At 48.7% G+C, this 19,797-nt stretch overlaps 1 protein-coding gene across 1 annotated transcript in view; it reads right to left on the bottom strand.

Annotated features, from left to right (window-relative positions):
- Positions 1-19,797, bottom strand: part of WDR27 (WD repeat domain 27) — an 83,199-nt gene that overhangs the window by 40,214 nt on the left and 23,188 nt on the right. The window contains 10 exon segments of the mRNA XM_055087667.1: positions 1,796-1,874; positions 7,448-7,530; positions 7,931-8,079; positions 8,307-8,374; positions 9,326-9,560; positions 9,848-10,131; positions 10,628-10,717; positions 11,739-11,768; positions 11,771-11,852; positions 13,771-13,841. Of these exon segments, the coding sequence (XP_054943642.1) occupies positions 1,796-1,874; positions 7,448-7,530; positions 7,931-8,079; positions 8,307-8,374; positions 9,326-9,560; positions 9,848-10,131; positions 10,628-10,717; positions 11,739-11,768; positions 11,771-11,852; positions 13,771-13,841 (1,171 nt within the window).

Raw genomic sequence — 19,797 nt, 5'->3', positions numbered from 1 at the left:
CACTACTGGGCAGATACCCTGAGAAAACCATAATTCAAAAAGAGTCATGGGGCTTCCCTGGTGGCGCAGTGGTTGAGAATCCGCCTGCCGATGCAGGGGACACGGGTTTGTGCCCCGGTCCGGGAAGATCCCGCATGCCGCGGAGCGGCCGGGCCCGTGAGCCATGGCCGCTGAGCCTGCGCGTCCGGAGCCTGTGCTCCGCAACGGGAGAGGCCACAACAGTGAGAGGCCCGCGTACCACAAAAAAAAAAAAAAAAAAATCCTGAAACTAATATTGTAAATCAACCATACCTCAATTTGAAAAACACATGAAATAACTCTTCAAAATGGACTTACATTCCATAGTGCCAAAAAGGCATATGTTTTCAGTACAAAATATCAAGGATTTCTCACGTTTAATATGAACTGACATGACAGTGCGATGATTTGCGGGGGGACGCTTCATAGAAGAGAAAACATGTTTTACTTTCCAGTTTCATACTCGGTGGGTGGCTATCACAATAGAAATTATTCAAATCCATCTGCAAATGGCCTATACTTGCCATGAAAATAACTGCATTCCCATTTTCTAAAACAATTCAAGGAAAGGTTGGGGACAAAAAGGACTGGTGCTAAAAACACCCCGCAGCAATGGTCGGGTGGCAGGTGCAGCCGCAGCAGGACCTGTGAGCAAGGCCCGCCCGAAGGGCAACCGCCGGTTTAGGGAATTCTGCCCCTTGTTCAGCTGCAGCCTCTGGGTGGGCTCCCCACTGCCCCTCCCCGCCTCGCCCAGAACTCACCCCACAAGCTGGGTGTCAACCGCCCATCAGGCACCGTATTACGGGGTCAGAGAAACCAGAAAACGGCACGTACCAGGCGCTGTCCCAGGCCCAGGAGTTTATAGAGCAGATAACAAGTGAAACCACACCAGCCGGTGGTTGGGCCGAAGAGAAAGAGTGAGGCAGGAAAGGGCTATGGGGGAGCCCGTGCGGGTGAGGTGGATGGAGGATGTAAAATTTTATAAAGAGCAGCCGGGGACGATGGCCTGGTCACCCTGCCGAGCAGCACCCACGTGAGCCTCAGGGAAGCACACCAGGGAGGGCAGGGCCAGCGCAGAGCCCTGAGCAGGAGGGGCGGGGCCGGGCTGGCAACAGTGGGCCAGGAGGGGAGCACAGGAGAGGTGAGCTCTTTGGGGACGGGTGGGGCCTCCCAGAAGGACCCTGGAGAGCCTCCCAAAGACCCCGACTTGTGTTCCGAGGGGGAGGCCCCCTGGGGCTTCCCAGTAAGAAGGCTGTCTGGTCACTGTGTTAAGAACAGGAAAAGGGTCAAGATTTGGGGTGGGAGAGAGTGGCGGTGTGTCCGCATTTCATACAGAAAAGCCAAATCTGCCTCTGCGAAACGTAGGGGTCCTGCAGAACCAGGGGATTTCAAGGCTCTGTTGCACCTGAATTCTCGAATGTCAGGCTGTTCCCTATTTCCTCGCCTCTGGGGCCCACCCAGCCCAGCTCAAACAGAGCTGCAAGTTTCGAACGCACTGCATTTTAATGCTGGGAGGTCAGAGCAGGGCTGTGTTCCCGGGACCCTGCAGCCAGACCTCGGTCGCCAGCCTTCCCCTCACCCCACTAGACTGTCAATCTCACCATCATCAGTCCAGCACCACAGGCTGACTTGAGGCCACGTACACAGTAAGCACTCAATAAGTGCTTGCTGCTGCCACTTCTGCGATGGCAGCTGCTGGGATCCATGGGTCTGCCTCTGCCCACACCCGCACCTGCACCCCGAGGCCCCTGGTCTGTCTCCGGGCCGGTCCACTCACCGTGGGGCAGCCGTGTAGCCCGATGACCGAACTTTACTGTGGAAGACCAGTGGGTGGTCTTTTACGAAGCTCCGAGCAGCTGCATAAAAACGCGTTTAAAGAAGAAGCAAATCTTTAACACTGCCATTTCATTATGGACAAGAACACAGTTCCTTAAAAACAGCCAATTTCACGCAAGTGGAATGAGTTTACAACCTATGGATTGGAGAGGTTTCACACCTGATGCCAAACCAACAATACCAGCACAAAAGGGTAAATCAAGGCCATTAGAAGCACAAAAAAACCAACAAAAACGTGTTTCTCCTTCCTTAAATGACACTGGATTGCAGTGTGTTTAATACTGTGTATTTCAAATACTCAAGGACTAAAACGTCAGCCCCTCCCCACAGTGCTGGCCAGAGGGGTGTCACCTGGAAGAGGCGGCCCACGTTGGGATGAAACAGGCCCCAGGGAACCCGGTCTGCGGAGTTCTGTCCACGGGACCCTAGAAACCAGCAGCATGGAGCAAGTCACTCTGTGAACCAGTGACAGGTACAAACAGGGAGGCAATTCTCTTAAACCAACTCAAATTTCTCTTTCATGATTTTGTTTGTCACGATAGAATGATAAGAAAGACAAGCCACTAAGACATAATTGTATCAGTACATTTTAATGGCAAGGAAACTTCTTATCCTGTTTCTAACATACTGTAAGTTTCCCACAGCCCTGCTGATTGATCAGAACCCTGGTACCTCATGAACTTACCACAGATACTGACAAATCTCAAAAATGATTTCAGACAAAATAAAATTCTGCCAGAGTTATTTATTTCTATGTACATTTAATACTTGGTATTCAATATGAATATCCTGTACAATATTATAAAATAGCTTTAGAAAATGGACAACTACGTAACGTTGAGTAATTCTAAAAGTAGTTCTCTTTTTCTTAAAAAACAAAGGAATTCAGTTCTGTTTCAAACCTGATGAACAGAGACACATTCCCATCAAAAATCCAGTGAACCCACCGGGTGTGGAGGCACCTAGTAGGGAGCTGGGACCCCAGAGGCCCTTGGGAGGGACTGGAAATAAAGATGCACCCAGAGGGGACCAGGAAACCTCTCTCCAGCTCAGCATCAGGTGAGGGGGATAAACCTCTTCCGAGAAAAATAAGGCCAACAGGAAAATAATTTCAGGATAAGACAATAAAGTTAGAGACACTTTAGTGTACTTGATTATGAGAAAGTCTTAAAACTATTAGAATAAAGTTCATAAATATATAACTGCATATTATTTTAACAAATGCTTTAAGCATTAAAATATATGATGTTCTTCATCACATATAATTTTTTCATTATTTCTATTAAGATTTTGTAGGTAGAGGGATGCAAATTTTGAGATTATAGCACAACATAAATCAGTAATCTTCTTTAATTTTTCATATGAATATTTTCTAAACAACACATAAAACTGTCATAAAAAGTCAATGCTTTAAAATTTCACCACTCCCTGGATACAGAGAAATTATAATCTCTGTAATAAATCTTACTGTTTACACAATTGTTCTTAATATGGTTTTGTTCTAAAATCTAAGTATCATTTAGTTGTGAATCATAGTACAGCAAGTACAGTCATCTGGAATAAGATGATACATACTAGTAGGGAATTCCCTGGTGGTCCAGTGGTGAGGACTTGGCACTTTCACTGCTGGGACCCGGGTTCAATCCCTGGTTAGTGAACTAAGATCCCACAAGTCTCACCATGCAGCCAAAAAAAAAAAAAAACCCAGACAAAACTATAATTCAAAAAGATACATGCACCCCTATGTTCACAGCAGCACTATTCACAATAGCCAAGACATGGAAGCAACCTAAATGTCCATCGACAGATGAATGGATGAAGAAGGTGTGGTATATATACACAATGGAATACTACTCAGCCATAAAAAAGAATGAAATGATGCCATCTGCAGCAACATGGATGCAACTAGAGATTATCATACTAAGTGAAATAAGTCAGACAGAGAAAGACAAATACCATATGATATCACTTATATTTGGAATCTAAAAAAATGACACAAATGAACTTATATACAAAACAGAAATAGACTCACAGACATACAGAACAGATTTGCGGTCGCCAAGGGGGAGGGGGGAGAGGGATGGAGTGGGAGTTTGGGGTTGGTAGATACAAACTATTACATTTAGAATGGATAAACAACAAGGTCCTACTGTATACCACAGGTAACTACATCCAATCTCCTGGGATAAACCATAATGGAAAAGAATATTTTAAAAAGAATGTATATATGTGCATAACTGAGTCACTCTGCTGCACAGCAGAGATAGGCACAACATTGTAAATCAACTAGACTTCAATAAAAAAATAAGTAAATAGATAATAAAATAAAATAAAAATTCTTAAATTCCATTTTAAGGGGTGATCTAAGTAAAACATATCAAAGAACAAAAGCTAAAGAAACAAATGAATTCAGTGAAAAAAAAAAAAAAAAGAAAGCAAATCACGTGTCTCATTTCCTAACAGCTTTCCATATACAGGTACGCTATCAGATTACACTTGGGAACAAGGTCATCAGCGTGGCTGACAAAACAAGCTAACCTTCTTAGGCGTGAGAGACAGACAGCATCACATTTAACAGAGTTCACCCTGCAAGCAATTTTCTCCGAGCGAAAACATGTTTAGAATTTTGGAATATTGTCTGAACAACCTAGGATTATTCTAACTATTAGCAATTTTACTTAATATTTGTTAGTCACAAGTTTTCCCAAAGAATTTTAAAAGAAATCTATACATAACATAAAATTATTTTTGGTATTATTTAAGAAAATGATTCAAAAAGACTTTTTATGTTGCCCAACAATATGAAGTTACTTAATGCCGATGAACTGTACATTTAAGTATGGTTAAAATGCTAAATTTTATGCTATTTGTATTTTACCACAATAAAAAATACACACAAGAAACAAGAGCTGCACACTACCATATATAAAGTAAATATACAACAACAATTTACTGTAGAGCACAGGAAACTATATTCAACATCTTGTAATAAACTATAATGGAAAAGAATTTTTTAAAAAAGAATATAGATGTATACATACATATATATAACCAAATCACTTTGCTGTACAACTGAAACTAACACAATTTTGTAACAATCAACTATACTTCAATTTGGGGGGGGTGTGATGAATTGGGAGATTGGGATTGGGACTGCCATGTATACATTAATATGTATAAAATAGCTAACTAATAAGGACCTGCTCTATAAAAAAATAAAACGCAAAAAAAACTATTATTTTAAAAAATGAAAAAAAGAAACAAGAAATAAACGAACAGAAAATGTTTTTTAAAAGAATATGAAAAACAGACTTTTAACCATATCAATAAAGTATAAGATCATATTACATACCTAGTAAAGGCTTTCTAACGCCCACGTAGGAATTTAAAATGCTCTGTGGGAGCCGCTATTTAGAGTGGAGTGACTCCCATTTCCTTTGCGATACCTGCATTAGGTGTTCACACTGACCCTCTCAGGGAAGAAAAATAAAATTGTACATAAAAATGTTTTAATCTTCTTAAAAAGGAGCGATGATGATAAGGGAGTGTGAGCCGAAGCGCAGGCGTGGACGGGGCACTGAGCGGCCCCCAGGGCTCCCCCCCAGGGCCCCCCTCCACTCTCACACTCACCCCTGCAGGAGACCAGGCTCCTGCCCCAGGGCAGCTCGGCTCAACCCACCTCTCTCAGGCTTCCACGTCCTTGAGCCCATCAGACCCGCACTAGGGCCTCTGTCAAGTCCCGGGGGGAGAGCCCGCACGGCCGGCCGGCATGGCTCGTGACAACACGTCCACCCCTGCCCCGGACTGTAGGCTCCAAGGGTCGGTGGGGATTCTGTCCGTCCCGCTGCTTCAACAGCATCCTGAGCTCTGGAACGGTGCCCAGCCGCGGAACAGCCCTCGATAACCCGCTGGGTAAATGGGTACGTGCGCCATGTGATGTGCTAGTCCACACATGACGCGATGTGACATGAGGGGAAGTGATATTTGATGGGTGTGGCGTGGTGGGACACGGCATGACAACGTACCTCGAGATCGTGACATGAGAGCCTTAGCTGAGACTATGGCTGAGAGACACAAATGGGGAAACGTGTGAGGCTGACAGTAAAGAAGACGAATTTGTAGGACCTACTGCTCAGCCAGATGAAGGTGATAAGGAAGGAAGGGGGCAGGGACGACCTCCGAGCTTTCCCGCGAGGCGGCCCACAGGCCGTCACCCGAGCCAGGAGAGGCGCAGACAGGGAGGCTCAGGGGAGAAGGGGGCATGGGGACACCCGTGACAGGAATTGAGACGCGGCTGAGGGCGAACACACAGCTTCCGGCTGTAGCTCAGGTAGGATGCTTGTCCTGAAGGCGAGCATCTGGGGCTGCTGGCATGGCCCACGCGGGAGAGAAGCCTGGGAGCGGAGAGCGGGGGGCCCGCGTCTGGGGCTGCGGGGACCGGAAGGGGGCGCCAGAGAGACAGGGAGAGATGAGAGACTCGGGGGAGGGAGGGAGGGAGGGATCTGGCGCTTCACTCGTCTTTAACCAGGTCAATAGGAGACTTAACGAGACTGATTACTGATGGCAACTTTGGTTTGGTTACTGAAGGGAATAAAAGAAAACATTATCAATGATTCTTACAATGGAAGTAAGTGGAATATAATGAAATCTACCATCTTAAAATAGAAGTTAACTGTAAAATTATTTCTTGTGTAAAAAGCAACATGTAGATTTGTTTGGATGCTGCTCAGAATAAAACAATGAGAAAACATTTTTGCGACAGGAATAATTTAGTATGGTTTGGCTAATACAGGACACCAAAGAATCCCTGATGGTGTTGATATGCTGGCACCGTAGCTGGGTAAGGAAACGTCAGTGTGCTTTAGAAATGTACATGCAGGGACTTCCCTGGTGGCGCAGTGGTTAAGAACCCGCCTGTCAATGCAGGGGACACGGGTTCGAGCCCTGGTCCGGGAAGATCCCACATGTCACGGAGGAACTAAGCCCGTGTGCCACAACTACTGAGCCTGCGCTCTAGAGCCCGCGAGCCACAACTAATGAAGCCCACGCATCTAGAGCCCGTGCTCCGCAACAAGAGAAGCCACCGCAATGAAAAGCCCGCGCACCCCAACAGAGAGTAGCCTCCACTCGCCGCAACCAGAGGAAGCCCGTGCACAGCAACAAAGACCCAACACAGCCAAACATAAATAAATAATTTTAAAAATTAAAAGAAATGCACACGCAGGATGCAGAAGTAGCATCATGTCTGAGATTTGCTTTAAAATGTGAAACTCTTCAGCAAAGGGAAACAAGAATAAACTTTTCTCATGATAAGTCTACCCTGTGCCGGCCACCAAAGAACCACCACCAGTATTTTTCATGTTTTGAATTCCTATGAATTATACCCAACTCAGGAGAAGAAATGTCGGCACATTCCCCACCACAAACACCGTGTGAAAACACGCGAGAGGCACAGAAAGGAAGGAGTGAAGGAAGAAGAAAACGCTGAATTTGCACTTCGACGAACGTGAATTCACAAAATGACAGAGCGAAGTTAAACAAAGGTAACTCAGACAAGGAACCCCTCTGCATTTTGTATTTCAGACTACATTACACTAACCAGATTGTGAGTTAGGCTTAGTACTTTTTTCCTTAACAAGTCCGAAATACAGCGGAGGAGTCAATAAGACACAGGAGCTAAAATAAAAACACAAAACTGGTCTATGAGAGCAAACGTATACGATGGAGTTATTTCAAGGAGACATGCAACTTAAAGGCAGTTTCGGACGATTAATTCATGCAGATACGGATGTGCGGCATTTGGAAGTGAGGAAAACCATCAAGCTTATTTTTATCCTGCTAAAAAATGAATTTATATTTTTAATAGAAGTTCTGTTGTAAAGTCTACCTTCTATCCTGAAATAAAATAATGTTTCACATGAAAATAAACCACAAGCCATTTAGTTTTAAACAAGATAGGAGCCATGGCGTGAGCAATAATTTCTTTACTGCTGGTACAGCTGGGAGTTTACTAAACTTTACTTCTATTTCTTAAGATAAAAAGGAATCTAAATTCTCCCGAGTGATAAACCCACACTTACACATCCTTCCTGAAAGACTGTAACTGGGCAGCACGGACAGATCCCTTCCCACGCCGGGCCGCTGCTGAGGCCTCACCGGGGCGCCGGGGTCGACCTCCACCAGGGCCATCTTATTTTCGAACACGGATGTGAGCAAGCAGAAGGCCTGCACGGACCGGTTGGGAGAGAATTAATTATGAACTCGAAGTGTGGACACAGCTTCAGCTGTGCTGATAGTTACACTGCTTGCAGAGCCCCGTGTGATCCCCTGAACTCTCACACCCGCAATCTCCGTAAGCAGCCACTACAGCGCCATTGGAAGAAAAGGATAAACCACAGTACAGACAGGTGCTCTGTGCAGAGTCTCTGCACAGCGAATGGTCTACGACCGACCTTACGACCACTGGTTTTGCTCATCACAGCACACGATCCAGCAACTTGAATGCTGAGGCTCCCGAAATCTTAATTTCCAGCAAAGAGGAACAAACAAGCAATAGGTCAGGGCTGCGCCCTGCCGTCTCCCTGAGCGCCTGCCGCACACAGGCTGGGGCCGGGGGCTGGGACCTTAGGACACCAGGACGTTAGGAGCGAGCAGAGAGGCCCAGCCAGTGGGGCAGCTCAAGGCCCGGCCCGTGGAGAGCTGACCCGGTCCAAGCCTGCAGACTAAACACATAACATGGCTGTGAAAGTGCTGGGAAGGGCAGAGGCCCTGTGAGAACTCAGAGCCGGGTCTAGGGGACATCCAGTTGCATCTTAAAGGACAGACCAGCGGGATGGGGGGACAGGCTTGGGCACTGAGGCCAGTGGAGGCTTGGAGAGTTCAGGGACCGTCACATGAGCGGACAGATGACAAGGGAGGGGTGACGTCCCACGAGGAGGTGAGGTGTGGCCTGGGCCCCACCCCAGGGCGGCCGGGATCCCTCAGAGCGCAGGGCGCAGGCAGCCGGCTCAGAAGAGGCCTCGGCTGTAGGGCCCACGGGGGGCTCGGGGGACGGGCAGGAGTCGGTCATCCCCGCAGCTCAGCGGACACCAGGAGGGGCGAGGAGACGTCGCTCGGCCTGACAGGGGTGAGGGTGACCAGGCATCACACCAAGGCTGCGGCGAGAACGCGGGAAGAGCCGACTTCAGGGTCCCTGACGCGGCCTGGCCGAGCCCCAAGAGCGCGGCCGGGGTCGGGGGTGAGATGCACACGGGACACAGGACAAGGAGGGAGGGCGCCGGGCTGCCAGCGGGACTGGGGACGCCAGGAGAGGCCAGGGCGGTGCGGCGGTGACCCGCCAGCCTGGTGAGAGCAGCTGGCGCGGGGGATCGGCGCATCTTGTCCTCCTCCTCTGACCTCCACACGCGGCAGACAGCATAATTTTAAAGTTACACGAAATTCACACCAAAGATTCTTTGAACATAGGTCTTACCCTTGCAACGTAAAATGGCCTCCAATTCAAAGTCTGCCAACTTAAATATGAATAAGCCCGCTGAGCTTCCAGTCTACAAGCAGCTGGCGTTCTCAGAAGAAAGACTAATTTTAAAAGAAAAAGAGAAAGAAGTGTCCTGATCTTCTTCCTCAGCTCCAGGGCACCGAGAATTGCGCTGGATCCACGTGAGAGGAGCAGGTGACGCACGATCTTGGGGACCTGAGAGTCCCTCTGCCTGTGTCCCAGGAGGCCAGTCCGATCACTTATAACCTCTCAGCACATCCCAGGGTCTGGGTTTCCTAGACACCCACTGTCCAGGGAAGAAAGGGAGCTCAAAGGGCTACAAGCTGGGCCCAACTCAACTCTGGACGGAGGTTTTACTCCCCCCTACGTCACAGGAGGTCAGCACATCGGCCCCCGCGAGACCCCGCACAGGTGGGCTTCCCCGCGGGCGGGCTGCACGCCCGCGTGACGGCTGCACAGAAGACCCTGCCGTGCGGTGCGGACAGGCTGGAAACTGACCGACAGCAGCGTGCACATCAAGGCAAAACACAGATCTGCCATTTCTTCTTTGTCTTTCCGTTTACAAACTAGACGCAGGCTGTAATCTGATTGATCCGCCACCTCTGGCTTCACCAGACCTGGACACAGAACGGCCTCCACAGACACCTCTGTCCCACATGCACCTTGGGCATGAAGCCAAACAGCAGCCTTGGCCACTCCCCAGGCTGTTCTCCGGTCCTCAGCCTCCAATGGCAGCGCCAGGGAGACCAAGCGAGTCACAGCAGAAGTGGGATGACTGCCCTCTGAGGAACGGTGGGGACCCAAGGCCCCAGACCCCTAGTCAGCTCAAGTTCGGGCCAGGCAGGGGCACCTGTGCAGAGACACGACTGCCTGCTGCGCGAGCACAGCAGGGCTGCAGCCGCACCAGCAGCCTCCTCAGGTCTCCCACCCCAGCAGGACCAGAGGCTGCTCTTTAGTCATCTCCAGAGCTCTCCAAACTCTGTGCGGAGCCAAGGGGAATGAAGTCATGACACTACCCTTTGCCCTACTGCAGAAGTCAAGATCTGCCTAGATTTGGGTGAAGAAAATTAATCTCGTTTTTTTAATTAAATAGCTGGCCAAGATTATCAACCTTAAGACATAAAATATGCAGTCCTAAGAACACTTACACTTACGGTTATGTCAAACAGACAAAGATAATTCGGTTTATTTTAATCATTCTAGAAAAAAAGGAAGCTAATTTAGGAAGGAGGCTTTCTCCATGTGGCCGTGGCGGAGTCCATGGTACTTAAAATCCACGGTCACAGGGCGCCAGGCTCAGGACAGGAAGTGTCACTTCAATCTCTTCTCCCGTGTCTGGTGCCTTTGTGGAGGGAGGCTGACTGTCTTCTAGGGACAGAATTAATGACAATCTGAGAGGCGACATTAAAATGATTAGTCAAGGTCAAGGCTAACCGCTGACCCAGTGGGATGCTGTAGGAAATGCATGTCGCTGGAATAACTCAGATCACGAATCAAGAAAAATCCTTAGGCTTATACGTTATAAAGCACAAGGTTAGAAATAAAGATTAGACCCCATACCATGAGGCCTGTAGGGAGAGAGATGGAGTCTCAAGGATAGATCCACAGAAAGGGGGTGAGAAGGAAACGGTCTACTTAGAGATAACTGTGAATTCCTAAAGTGGGCTTATTACTTCATAATAAATGAGTATTTACACAAGAAATAATGAAAGCCAAGGCAAACACATTAGGAAAAAATAGATCTAATGGATAAAGGCAATTTCTGACCTACTTTAAAAAGAAACTGCTTACAGCCATTTACCTATATATATATATATATATATACACATATATATATATATATATACATATATATATATATATACACACACACACACATACTACAAACTAAAAACACCAATCACGATCAATTTGAAGGCGAGCAGAGCAGAGACACATCTGCTGTAACAAGAAAATGAATGGACGCAGGTGCCTAGGAAAGAGAATCCATAGCTGGATTTTAAACAGTAAAATCAATAGTTTCCCCAGCTCCTCCTGGGGCAGAGCGGCAGATACTAGGGCACCTGGCGACAGGGACAGGTGTGGGGAGGGAGGGGTGACAAGCGGGGAATGGGGGCCGGGCCGCCGAGTGGGCTCAGCTGAAAAGCTGCGGACCCCTGGGCACCCCCTGCTGTGACACCGCCAACGGGCTGTAGAGCTGCTGCCCTGGGGGGACAGGCACCGCTGTTCACTGAGACAAGCCTCCACCCGCCCCACGCCGTGCCATCCACTCCCACAAGACCTGCCTAGTCCCGGGACCCTGGCTTCCCCTCCCTCTCCCTCCACCCCCTGCTCGGGGATGGGGGTCGCTGTGGGCCTGAGCCCCGCGGGCAGGTCTGCAGGGCATCACCTGGCCAGCTGCATGGCTTGGACTCGACCCCCCATGGTGCGGAAACTCTTTCCTCAGGTCAACTTGTGTCACACAGCGATAATGGTGTCCTTCCACCAAACTGAAGGTCCGAAGCTGGAAAAGCAAAACACGTCTAGACACGCAAGAACACGTGTAGACACAGGACTCTCACCAGATGGTCTGATGCAAAGCCAGAAGCCAAGGAGAGTGAGCAGGGAGCCGACAGGATGCGAGGCGCCCCCGCTGCTCTTCTCTGGCCTCCAATCCATCCCTCCCTCATCCCCCCACCCGGGGGCGTCCTCCTAACGGCACGTGGGGGGGCAGTGCCGACTTGAGGTGCAGACACAACCCAGCGGTCACTCGTCTTCTGCAAAACACTGGACCAAGCACGGTGTGCTCCTGTCCCCAGCGCCGCACGCCTGGTCTCTCCAAACACAGCACGGCGGGCACAGCCCACACGTCCCAGGGCCTGACACAGAGCTCCTAAAACCCTTGGAAACTTCTGATGAGAGTGACCACAGTGTCGCTTGTTATGTTTATGAGGTGACTTCTGGAAAGCCCTCAGGTCACCTAAGGATGGGGACTGGTTGCCAGGGGAACCACCCCTGACCTCTGGGGAGGGGTGCAGGGGCTGGAGACGGATTTCAATCACCCACCACCGCCAAGGATCGAATCAATCCTGCCTAAGCAATAAGCCTCCATAAAAACCCCAGAAGTACAGGTTCAGGGAGATCCAGGTGGGTGACAACATCCTCCCTGGGGTGCGATGCCCCCCACGTCCACGGGAACAGAAGCTCCTGTGCTGAGGACGCCCCCAAATCTTGCCCTGGATAGCTCTTCCTCTGGCTGCTCGCCTGTATTAATCAAGCAGAGGAAGGGGTCGTGGGAACCTCTGATTGGCAGCCGAGTCAGGCAAAGCTGTGGGTGACCTGGGGACCCGCTACCTGCAACTGGCATCTGAAGTGAGGGGCAGTCTCGTGGGACTGAGCCCTTAACCACCTCCAGGTAGACAGCGTCAGAACTGGGTTAACTGTGGAACCCCCGCTGGTGTCGTGCTGACCGGCTTCCTGGGGGACCTCCCCGTCTGGCGACAGAAGCATCAGAAGAGCGCAGTGTGAAAGCCAAGGAGACGCACAGGAGGAAAACCTGGGTTACCTCCTCACGTGAGGTCTTACCCAAATTCTATCAGCAGCCACTGTTTTTAAAAGAGAACAGTATCCATGCTTTGTGAAGTAAACCTCAATTGCTCACCTAAAACCTGGTAAATGGAATATTTATAAAGGGAATTTTTCCTGCCATATCAATAAACAAAGGATGTCACAGTCACCAAAGATTGCAGCCCTGCAACATGAGCCAAGGAAACTCAGGGCTGAAAAGGAAGCTGCCGTGTAGCAGCCCTCAGGCTGCAGCCACTCCCTGCAGCGAGCCCTGAGGCAACTCAGGACGTGAAAATACTGGCCCCAGGTAGCTGAGGTGCACGTCAAAGGAATGACCTCACTGAGGCCACTCTTGCATCTTCCCATACATAGAAAAGCGCTGAATTCCTTAACTTGAGATGCCTGGATTTCTTTACTTAACAATAATCCTTTGATGTTCCGACTACCTGCCCTTTGCTGCCAAACTGCTGCATACCCCGGCCCTCACCCTCGCAGCCCCTCTCGCCTGCTTGGAGCAGCTCTGAGCTATCTGAAGAGCCACGTCCCGGGCCAGTCCTCATGTGCCCCCAATAAAACTCAACTCACAGCTCTCACGTTGTGCGTATTTTTTTAAGTCAACAAAACTAAGTTTTAAAAAATATCAAATATCTTCAAATTTCTCAAAATATATAAAGCTGACACTAATGGTTGTACGAGATTTTCCAGAGGACCGAGCTTCTCTGCAGGCAAGGCCCCGCGGGTATGAAAACCCCACCAGGCGCTGGAGGTACGGCCTCAGCAAAGGATACAAAGCAATCGTGAAATAGAGACCCTTCTGCACGTGTTCACTTAGTCATAACAATGTCTGAAAACCAGAGTTAGCCTGTGGCTCTCACCTGGCCATCCGCACAGCCGGTGACCAGCTACAGCCTTCGCTGGTCCACAAGGAGACTCGGGAGGGGAGAGGCTATCGCAGGGGGCACGCGAGTTCTTAGCCTTAAAGGCGCCTGAGAGAGTTTAAACTGGGAGCCAGCACTTTTACTGACGGTGTTTCTTTTAGTCACGTGTGAACTATTCCAAAGTAAGTTCTTCACCAGGAAGTAGAAACTGTAAGTGAACACAAAGTTTGGAAAGTGCGTGAGTGTGGGAAGGCAGGGGTCGGGATGGCCAGGGAGCCTGGGGGTCACCCCGCCCCTCCATGAGTCACTAACGCCCAGCCCAGAGCGAGAACAGCACCGGAAACATTAAACACAAAGCAAGGATTCTTAAGTAAGAAACAATAGGACTACGGAATTAGTGGTGAAAACAGCAATTAAATGAATGTCTTTTTTTAAAATCGTTGTCTAGGATGTCATTTCATTTAAAACTTACTGGGAATCCAGAGTGTCAAGGATTTAGAAGGAGAGTTAGGATACATGAATATTGAAAACACTGCACATCCTAAATAAACTTTACAGATGACATCAAAATCAAGTTTATAATTGTTTTCTTAACAGTCAAATGAAGTCCCCATAGTTACTTTCAGGAAAATAATTCCAACATAATTCTAAGAAGTATGCTCTATCCCTGAGACTGATAAATGGATTCAGACCCCCTTGACTGTCACAGCTCTGGCTTACAGGTTAACATGTATGTATCAGGTTACACACAGCCCACGGACAGAAAACAGGTAAAAGTTTTAAGTTACCTGTTAACACTGATGAGTTGTATATTAATGATCCCATACGATGGTCCCAAACCTTTGGACAGACACACGTTTCTTTAGAAGAGGTAAAAATTTTGCCATTATTGCTATAGTTTGAACTAATACTTCTACCAAATTACAAATTAATTTATGTGAACGGTTATCTAAAGGACAAAATAATAAGCATGTAAATAATAAAACTACAGAAATACAATTAAAGATATCAGAATCATACATACAGGAAATAAACATTTCCAGAAATAACCACCTATAGGTTTGGAAGACCCAGACAAGAGAAGGTTGGAGACATTTCCAGCACTGCATCAACATTGCCGAGAAGAGGGGACAAGATCGCTGTCACCTATATCCTGACTAGAAAGGACCAGTTACTGAGTGACAGGCACACCCTCCTGTTTTCCAAACATCAGCTCTAATTCTCACACCCCTTGAGGAGACAGAGGCCATCATTTCCATTTTCCACATAAGAGAGGTCAGGCGGAGCACGGTTAATCTGTCAGCAGCAGTTGGTAAGTGGCGGAGCTGGGGTTCGGGCCCCAGCAGCCTGCTCCAGAGCTTTTTCAAAGTGCGAAATTTCAAGGTGACAACAGAAGCATTTTTACTATCTCTCCTCTCTCTCTCTCTTTCTGTCTCTCTCTCTCTCTGCAGGTGCCTGTTAATTACCCCCAACTTTTCTTCACCCGCAACACAGGACGTCCTCACTTTGTCAGTTAGAAAATACAGTGTACTGACTTGGAGGTGGATGGGAACTGAGCTTGCTTTTTGAGTTACTTCCATCTTAAGCCCAATTTAGTTCTGAATGAATCTTCTGATATTGCAAAGTGACCCTGCTGCTGGGCCCCTAGGATATGCTGTGGAGGTAAATTAAGGTGCTAGCTCTCCAGGGCCCTGGATTCCAGCAGAAGGAGGGTCCCATCACTGACTCAGCCCGCCTGGAATGCCAGGTCACCAGAGGGTGCCATGAGCCCTGGCTCCCCACACCCGCCCAGCAAGCGGCCAAAACATCAGGCTGAGTTCAGGACAGTCACCCCTCAGACATTACACATGTGGCAGTGACCGTGAACCAAAAGCACAACACAGATCGTTCACACGCTACCACGGTCTAATGCCCGTCCCGTACCTTGAAGCTTCTGTCCTTGGACACCGTGATGATGACACGTGCCTTCCAAGTGCAAAACTCGGCCACGGTCACTGGGCCCCGGTGACCCTGCGGCTTGGCTAGGGTAGACCGGCTCTGGGGGAATTGGTGAGGGAAGACCAGGCACTGAGTGTTCTGGTAATCATTATTTTTATTAAGAAGTTCTATGAATCTCACAGAAAAGCTTCTGTTAAAATAAATGCTACTTTACATAATCCCTTGGTCCAAACTCGAAACTTCCCGTGTATAACGCTGGAAGCTGAAGTTCAGAGGCTGAGCCGAGAGGAAGCGCCGCAGTCCTGGCCCCGGCAGCAGCGACTGAAGAAATGAGACTGACCGAGGCCGACACCCCCATCACGCCCTGAAGCAGCATCTGGGGCGCCCGACACCCCCGTCACGCCCTGAAGCAGCATCTGGGGCGCCCCACCTCCCCACGGCCCACACCCCGCACACGCTGCCCCTGCCGCACCCGCCGCCAGGCCGGCCCTGCAGAGGCGTCCGCGCTCCATGCCAGGCTTATCGTTTTCTCTTTCAGGAGCATCTGTCTTCCTTCAAACACTGGCGGTGCTAAGTGTCCTCCTGTTCATCCTGGTTTACTTGCCTCTCACGTGAAGATGGTGTTTGTTAGGTTTGGGGGTGACCTAGTGCTAATCCAGTTAACCATCAAAAGGTGTCTGCACAAAATGTTTTAAATACTTACACCTCAAATGCCAACGTGTTGCTGAACAAGCTCACAGCCCTGCCCTGATCCTAGGTGACCTCCACCATCTGACCTTTTGTTATGTGTGCCCCTCAACTTCACAATCTGGCCCAAAATTGTTTTTAGACAGAAACGTACACTCTGCACCCCAAACTGCCCGGCACGCCTGAGGCCCCGTGGGTTAACCGTCAGTGAAGGTCCGGCACGCTAACGTCCCTCCTAAGCTCGGTTTTTACAGTGGAAATGGCAAGGAAACTCCTTGCAGGCAAATAGCTTTGTTGACTGCATTCATCTGGCAAATGGAAGACAAGACACACACCAGGCCCTGGAAAATCTGTCTCCAAGCTGCGTCTCGGGCAGGTGAGTTCTGAGGAAGCAAGCCGCCTGCTCTTCGGGCCTGGCGTCAGGCCAGCGGGTAGAGCAACCAAAGCACAGAACCCGCAAGAGGTGACACACCTACTTAAACTCATCCCAACTAAGAAGTAAGGCAGAAGAGTCCAATTCTTGATGAAAAGCAAATTTTGCTAGAAGAGATAAAAGCACTACGCTTTCCAGGCCTTGAAGGGACCGCTCAAGTAGGAGCCGATCAGAGAACCACAGTTTACCGCACGTGTGCTCAGTGAGCCCTGGTGTCCAACTTCCTGGAAAGGTTTCCTAATTTACATAGCACAGCAGTTATCTGGGTCCAGTGATTTCCAATCGCAAGATAAAGAAATGTTTTCACTCACTGCCCCTCACATCTTTACAAAAGCAGGCCCAGTTACAAACCCTGCGGAGAAGAGGCAGGTGGGACCCAGCACCAGGAGCCGTGGGCGTCGTGCCGGGGAACTTCACGCGGTGCCGGGTCTTAGCTCAACGTCCAATGTGAATGCTTTGCTTCCAGCACACACCGCAGCAACATGATGGGCGGGACTGAGCCTTAAACACAGCACCTTTCCCAGGAGGGTGCTGAGGACGGTCCCTCGCGGAAGTCGCCCTGGAGGGAGTTGGGTCATTACTGTAACGTCCGAGATGACCTCACGGGAGATGCTGAGAGCATAACCCTCTATCCCAGGATTACGTGCAGAATGACGTGAGCTCTGGTTTGATTTCGGCTCATTGACAGTATTAAAAACATTGAAAAGTTCTTCTGGAAACGCGTGGAGCACGGGGACTGTCTGTAGGGAAGACGCTGGAGCACGGGGATAACGGCGGGTCTTGCGGAAGGCCACGCACACAGACTCCAGGCAAGTCGTGCGTCCCATCCTCCGCCCTGCATCCGCCCTGGCTCCAGGCCCGGCCAGTGACCTGCTGTGGCCCGTGGCAAGCAGGCAGAAGGGACACTGTGCCCATGTGAGCCTCATCCTCCGGTCTGGGGCCTCTCCATGGCCAGAAGAAGTCTCCAGGCCGGGCAGCAGGCCCCGTGGCGACAATGAAGCCGGCCTGCAGCTTCGAGTGAGGCCACTGGACCAGCCCACCGCTGGGCAGCAAAGGCTCGTGCTCAGTGTCTGGCCCAGAGACTTTGAGGCTGCTTGTCGAGACCAAGAGCCCACAGAAAGGAAAACATGTACCTGCCACACTGAAGCTCTGATTTGGGGGGCCCACCACGTGGATCTGTTCCATCATGTTCAGCACGTGCCTGCACGTCCCCAGGCACCCCTCAGGCACAGGACACGTCCAGGAACCAGACACAGAAACCCCACCTTCAAGGAAAACTTGCATTCGGGGTGGGGGGCGGGAGGCATTTAGACAACAATAAACAAAATAAATAAGCCAGCTCCGTAGAGCACCAGATGGAACAAAGCACTAGAGAAAATCAAAGCACAGAGGGGGTCAGAAGGTGCCCACAGCAAAGGGGACACATGGGCAGAGACCCTGAGACAGAGTAGCTGCTGCGCAGGCCCTGGGGCCGGCCTGGGGGTGGAGTGGCGTCTGCAGGAGGCGGGGCAACAGAAGGGGCTCTGAGCAGAGGCCGGCACAATCTCACTCTGACTTTGAAGGGACCCTTCGGTGGCGGGGCTGTGAGGGCAGGCTGCAGCAGGCAGTTAGAGGCCAGGGCAACAATGCGGGGAAGACGGCTTGGGGGCCCGAACCTGCACGGTGGCAGGGAGGTGAGGAGTGCTCAGACTGACATGTGTCTGTATGAATATGTGTGTACCTACGTATGTGTACATATGGACGTACTATATGTGTATGTGTATATGTACTGCGTGCAGGTGTGTGTGTGCTATGTATGCAGTGAATGCATGCAGTGAATGTGTATGCATGTATGTGTGTATGTACATGCATGTATATACTGTACGTGTATTGTATGTGTATGTGCATATCCATGTGTGTGCTGTATATGTATGTGCAAACATGTATAACTTACATATATACATGTAATTATGCATATACTCTATATGTCTGTGTGAGCATGTATGTATTAATACTAGATATGAATGTGTATATGTGTGTACTACATGTGTATTGTGAGCGTGTGTGTATACATGATATATATACGTGTGTGTGTGTGCTAGTGGTGATACACTGACACTGGAGTGATCATACTACAAATTAAATGAAGGCGAGGAATAAACTATTATATATACTATTGTCTAAGATTACTTGACATTTGATTTTTAGAGTAATCCTACAACTTCCCAATGTAATTGAAAAAAAATTCAAATTCCTTAGTATGATCCCCACCTAACTTTTGCTTTTTTAACTTTTTATAAATTGAGGTATAGTTGATGTACAGTATTATGTTTTGGGTGTACAACATAATGATTCACCATTTTTAAAAGTTATACTTCATTTATAGTTTATTATAGACTACTGGCTATATTCCCTGTGTTGTACAATACATCCTTGTTGCTTATCTATTTTATACATAATAGTCTGTACCTCTTAATCCCCTCCTCCTATCTTGCCCCTCCCCACTTCTCTCTCCCCACTGGTAACCACTAGTTTGTTCTCTACATCTGTGACTCTGTTTCTGTTTTGTTATATATATTCATTTCTTTTATTTTTTAGATTCCACATATAAGTGAGATCACACAGTATTTGTCTTTCTCTTACACATTTCACTGATCATAATGCCCTCCAAGTCCATCCATGTTGCTGCAAATGGCAAAATTTCATTCTTTTTACGGCTGAGTAATATTCCATTGTATATATGTACCTCATCTTCTTTATCCATTCATCTATCGGTAGACATTCGGGTTCCTTCCATATCTTGGCTATTGTAAATAATGCTGCTATGAATACTGGGGTGCATTTGTCTTTTCAAATTAGTGTTTTTGGTTTTTTTGGATATACACTCAGGAGCGGAATTGCCGGGTCATATGGTAGCGCTATTTTTATTTTTATTTTTTTTTTTGTGGTACGCGGGCCTCTCACTGCTGTGGCCTCTCCCGTTGCGG

Source organism: Physeter macrocephalus, chromosome 10, assembly GCF_002837175.3.
Source record: "Physeter macrocephalus isolate SW-GA chromosome 10, ASM283717v5, whole genome shotgun sequence".
Classification (NCBI taxonomy): domain Eukaryota; kingdom Metazoa; phylum Chordata; class Mammalia; order Artiodactyla; family Physeteridae; genus Physeter; species Physeter macrocephalus.
Note: the sequence above shows the minus strand (reverse complement) of the source record. Positions and strands in the feature narration are given on the sequence as shown.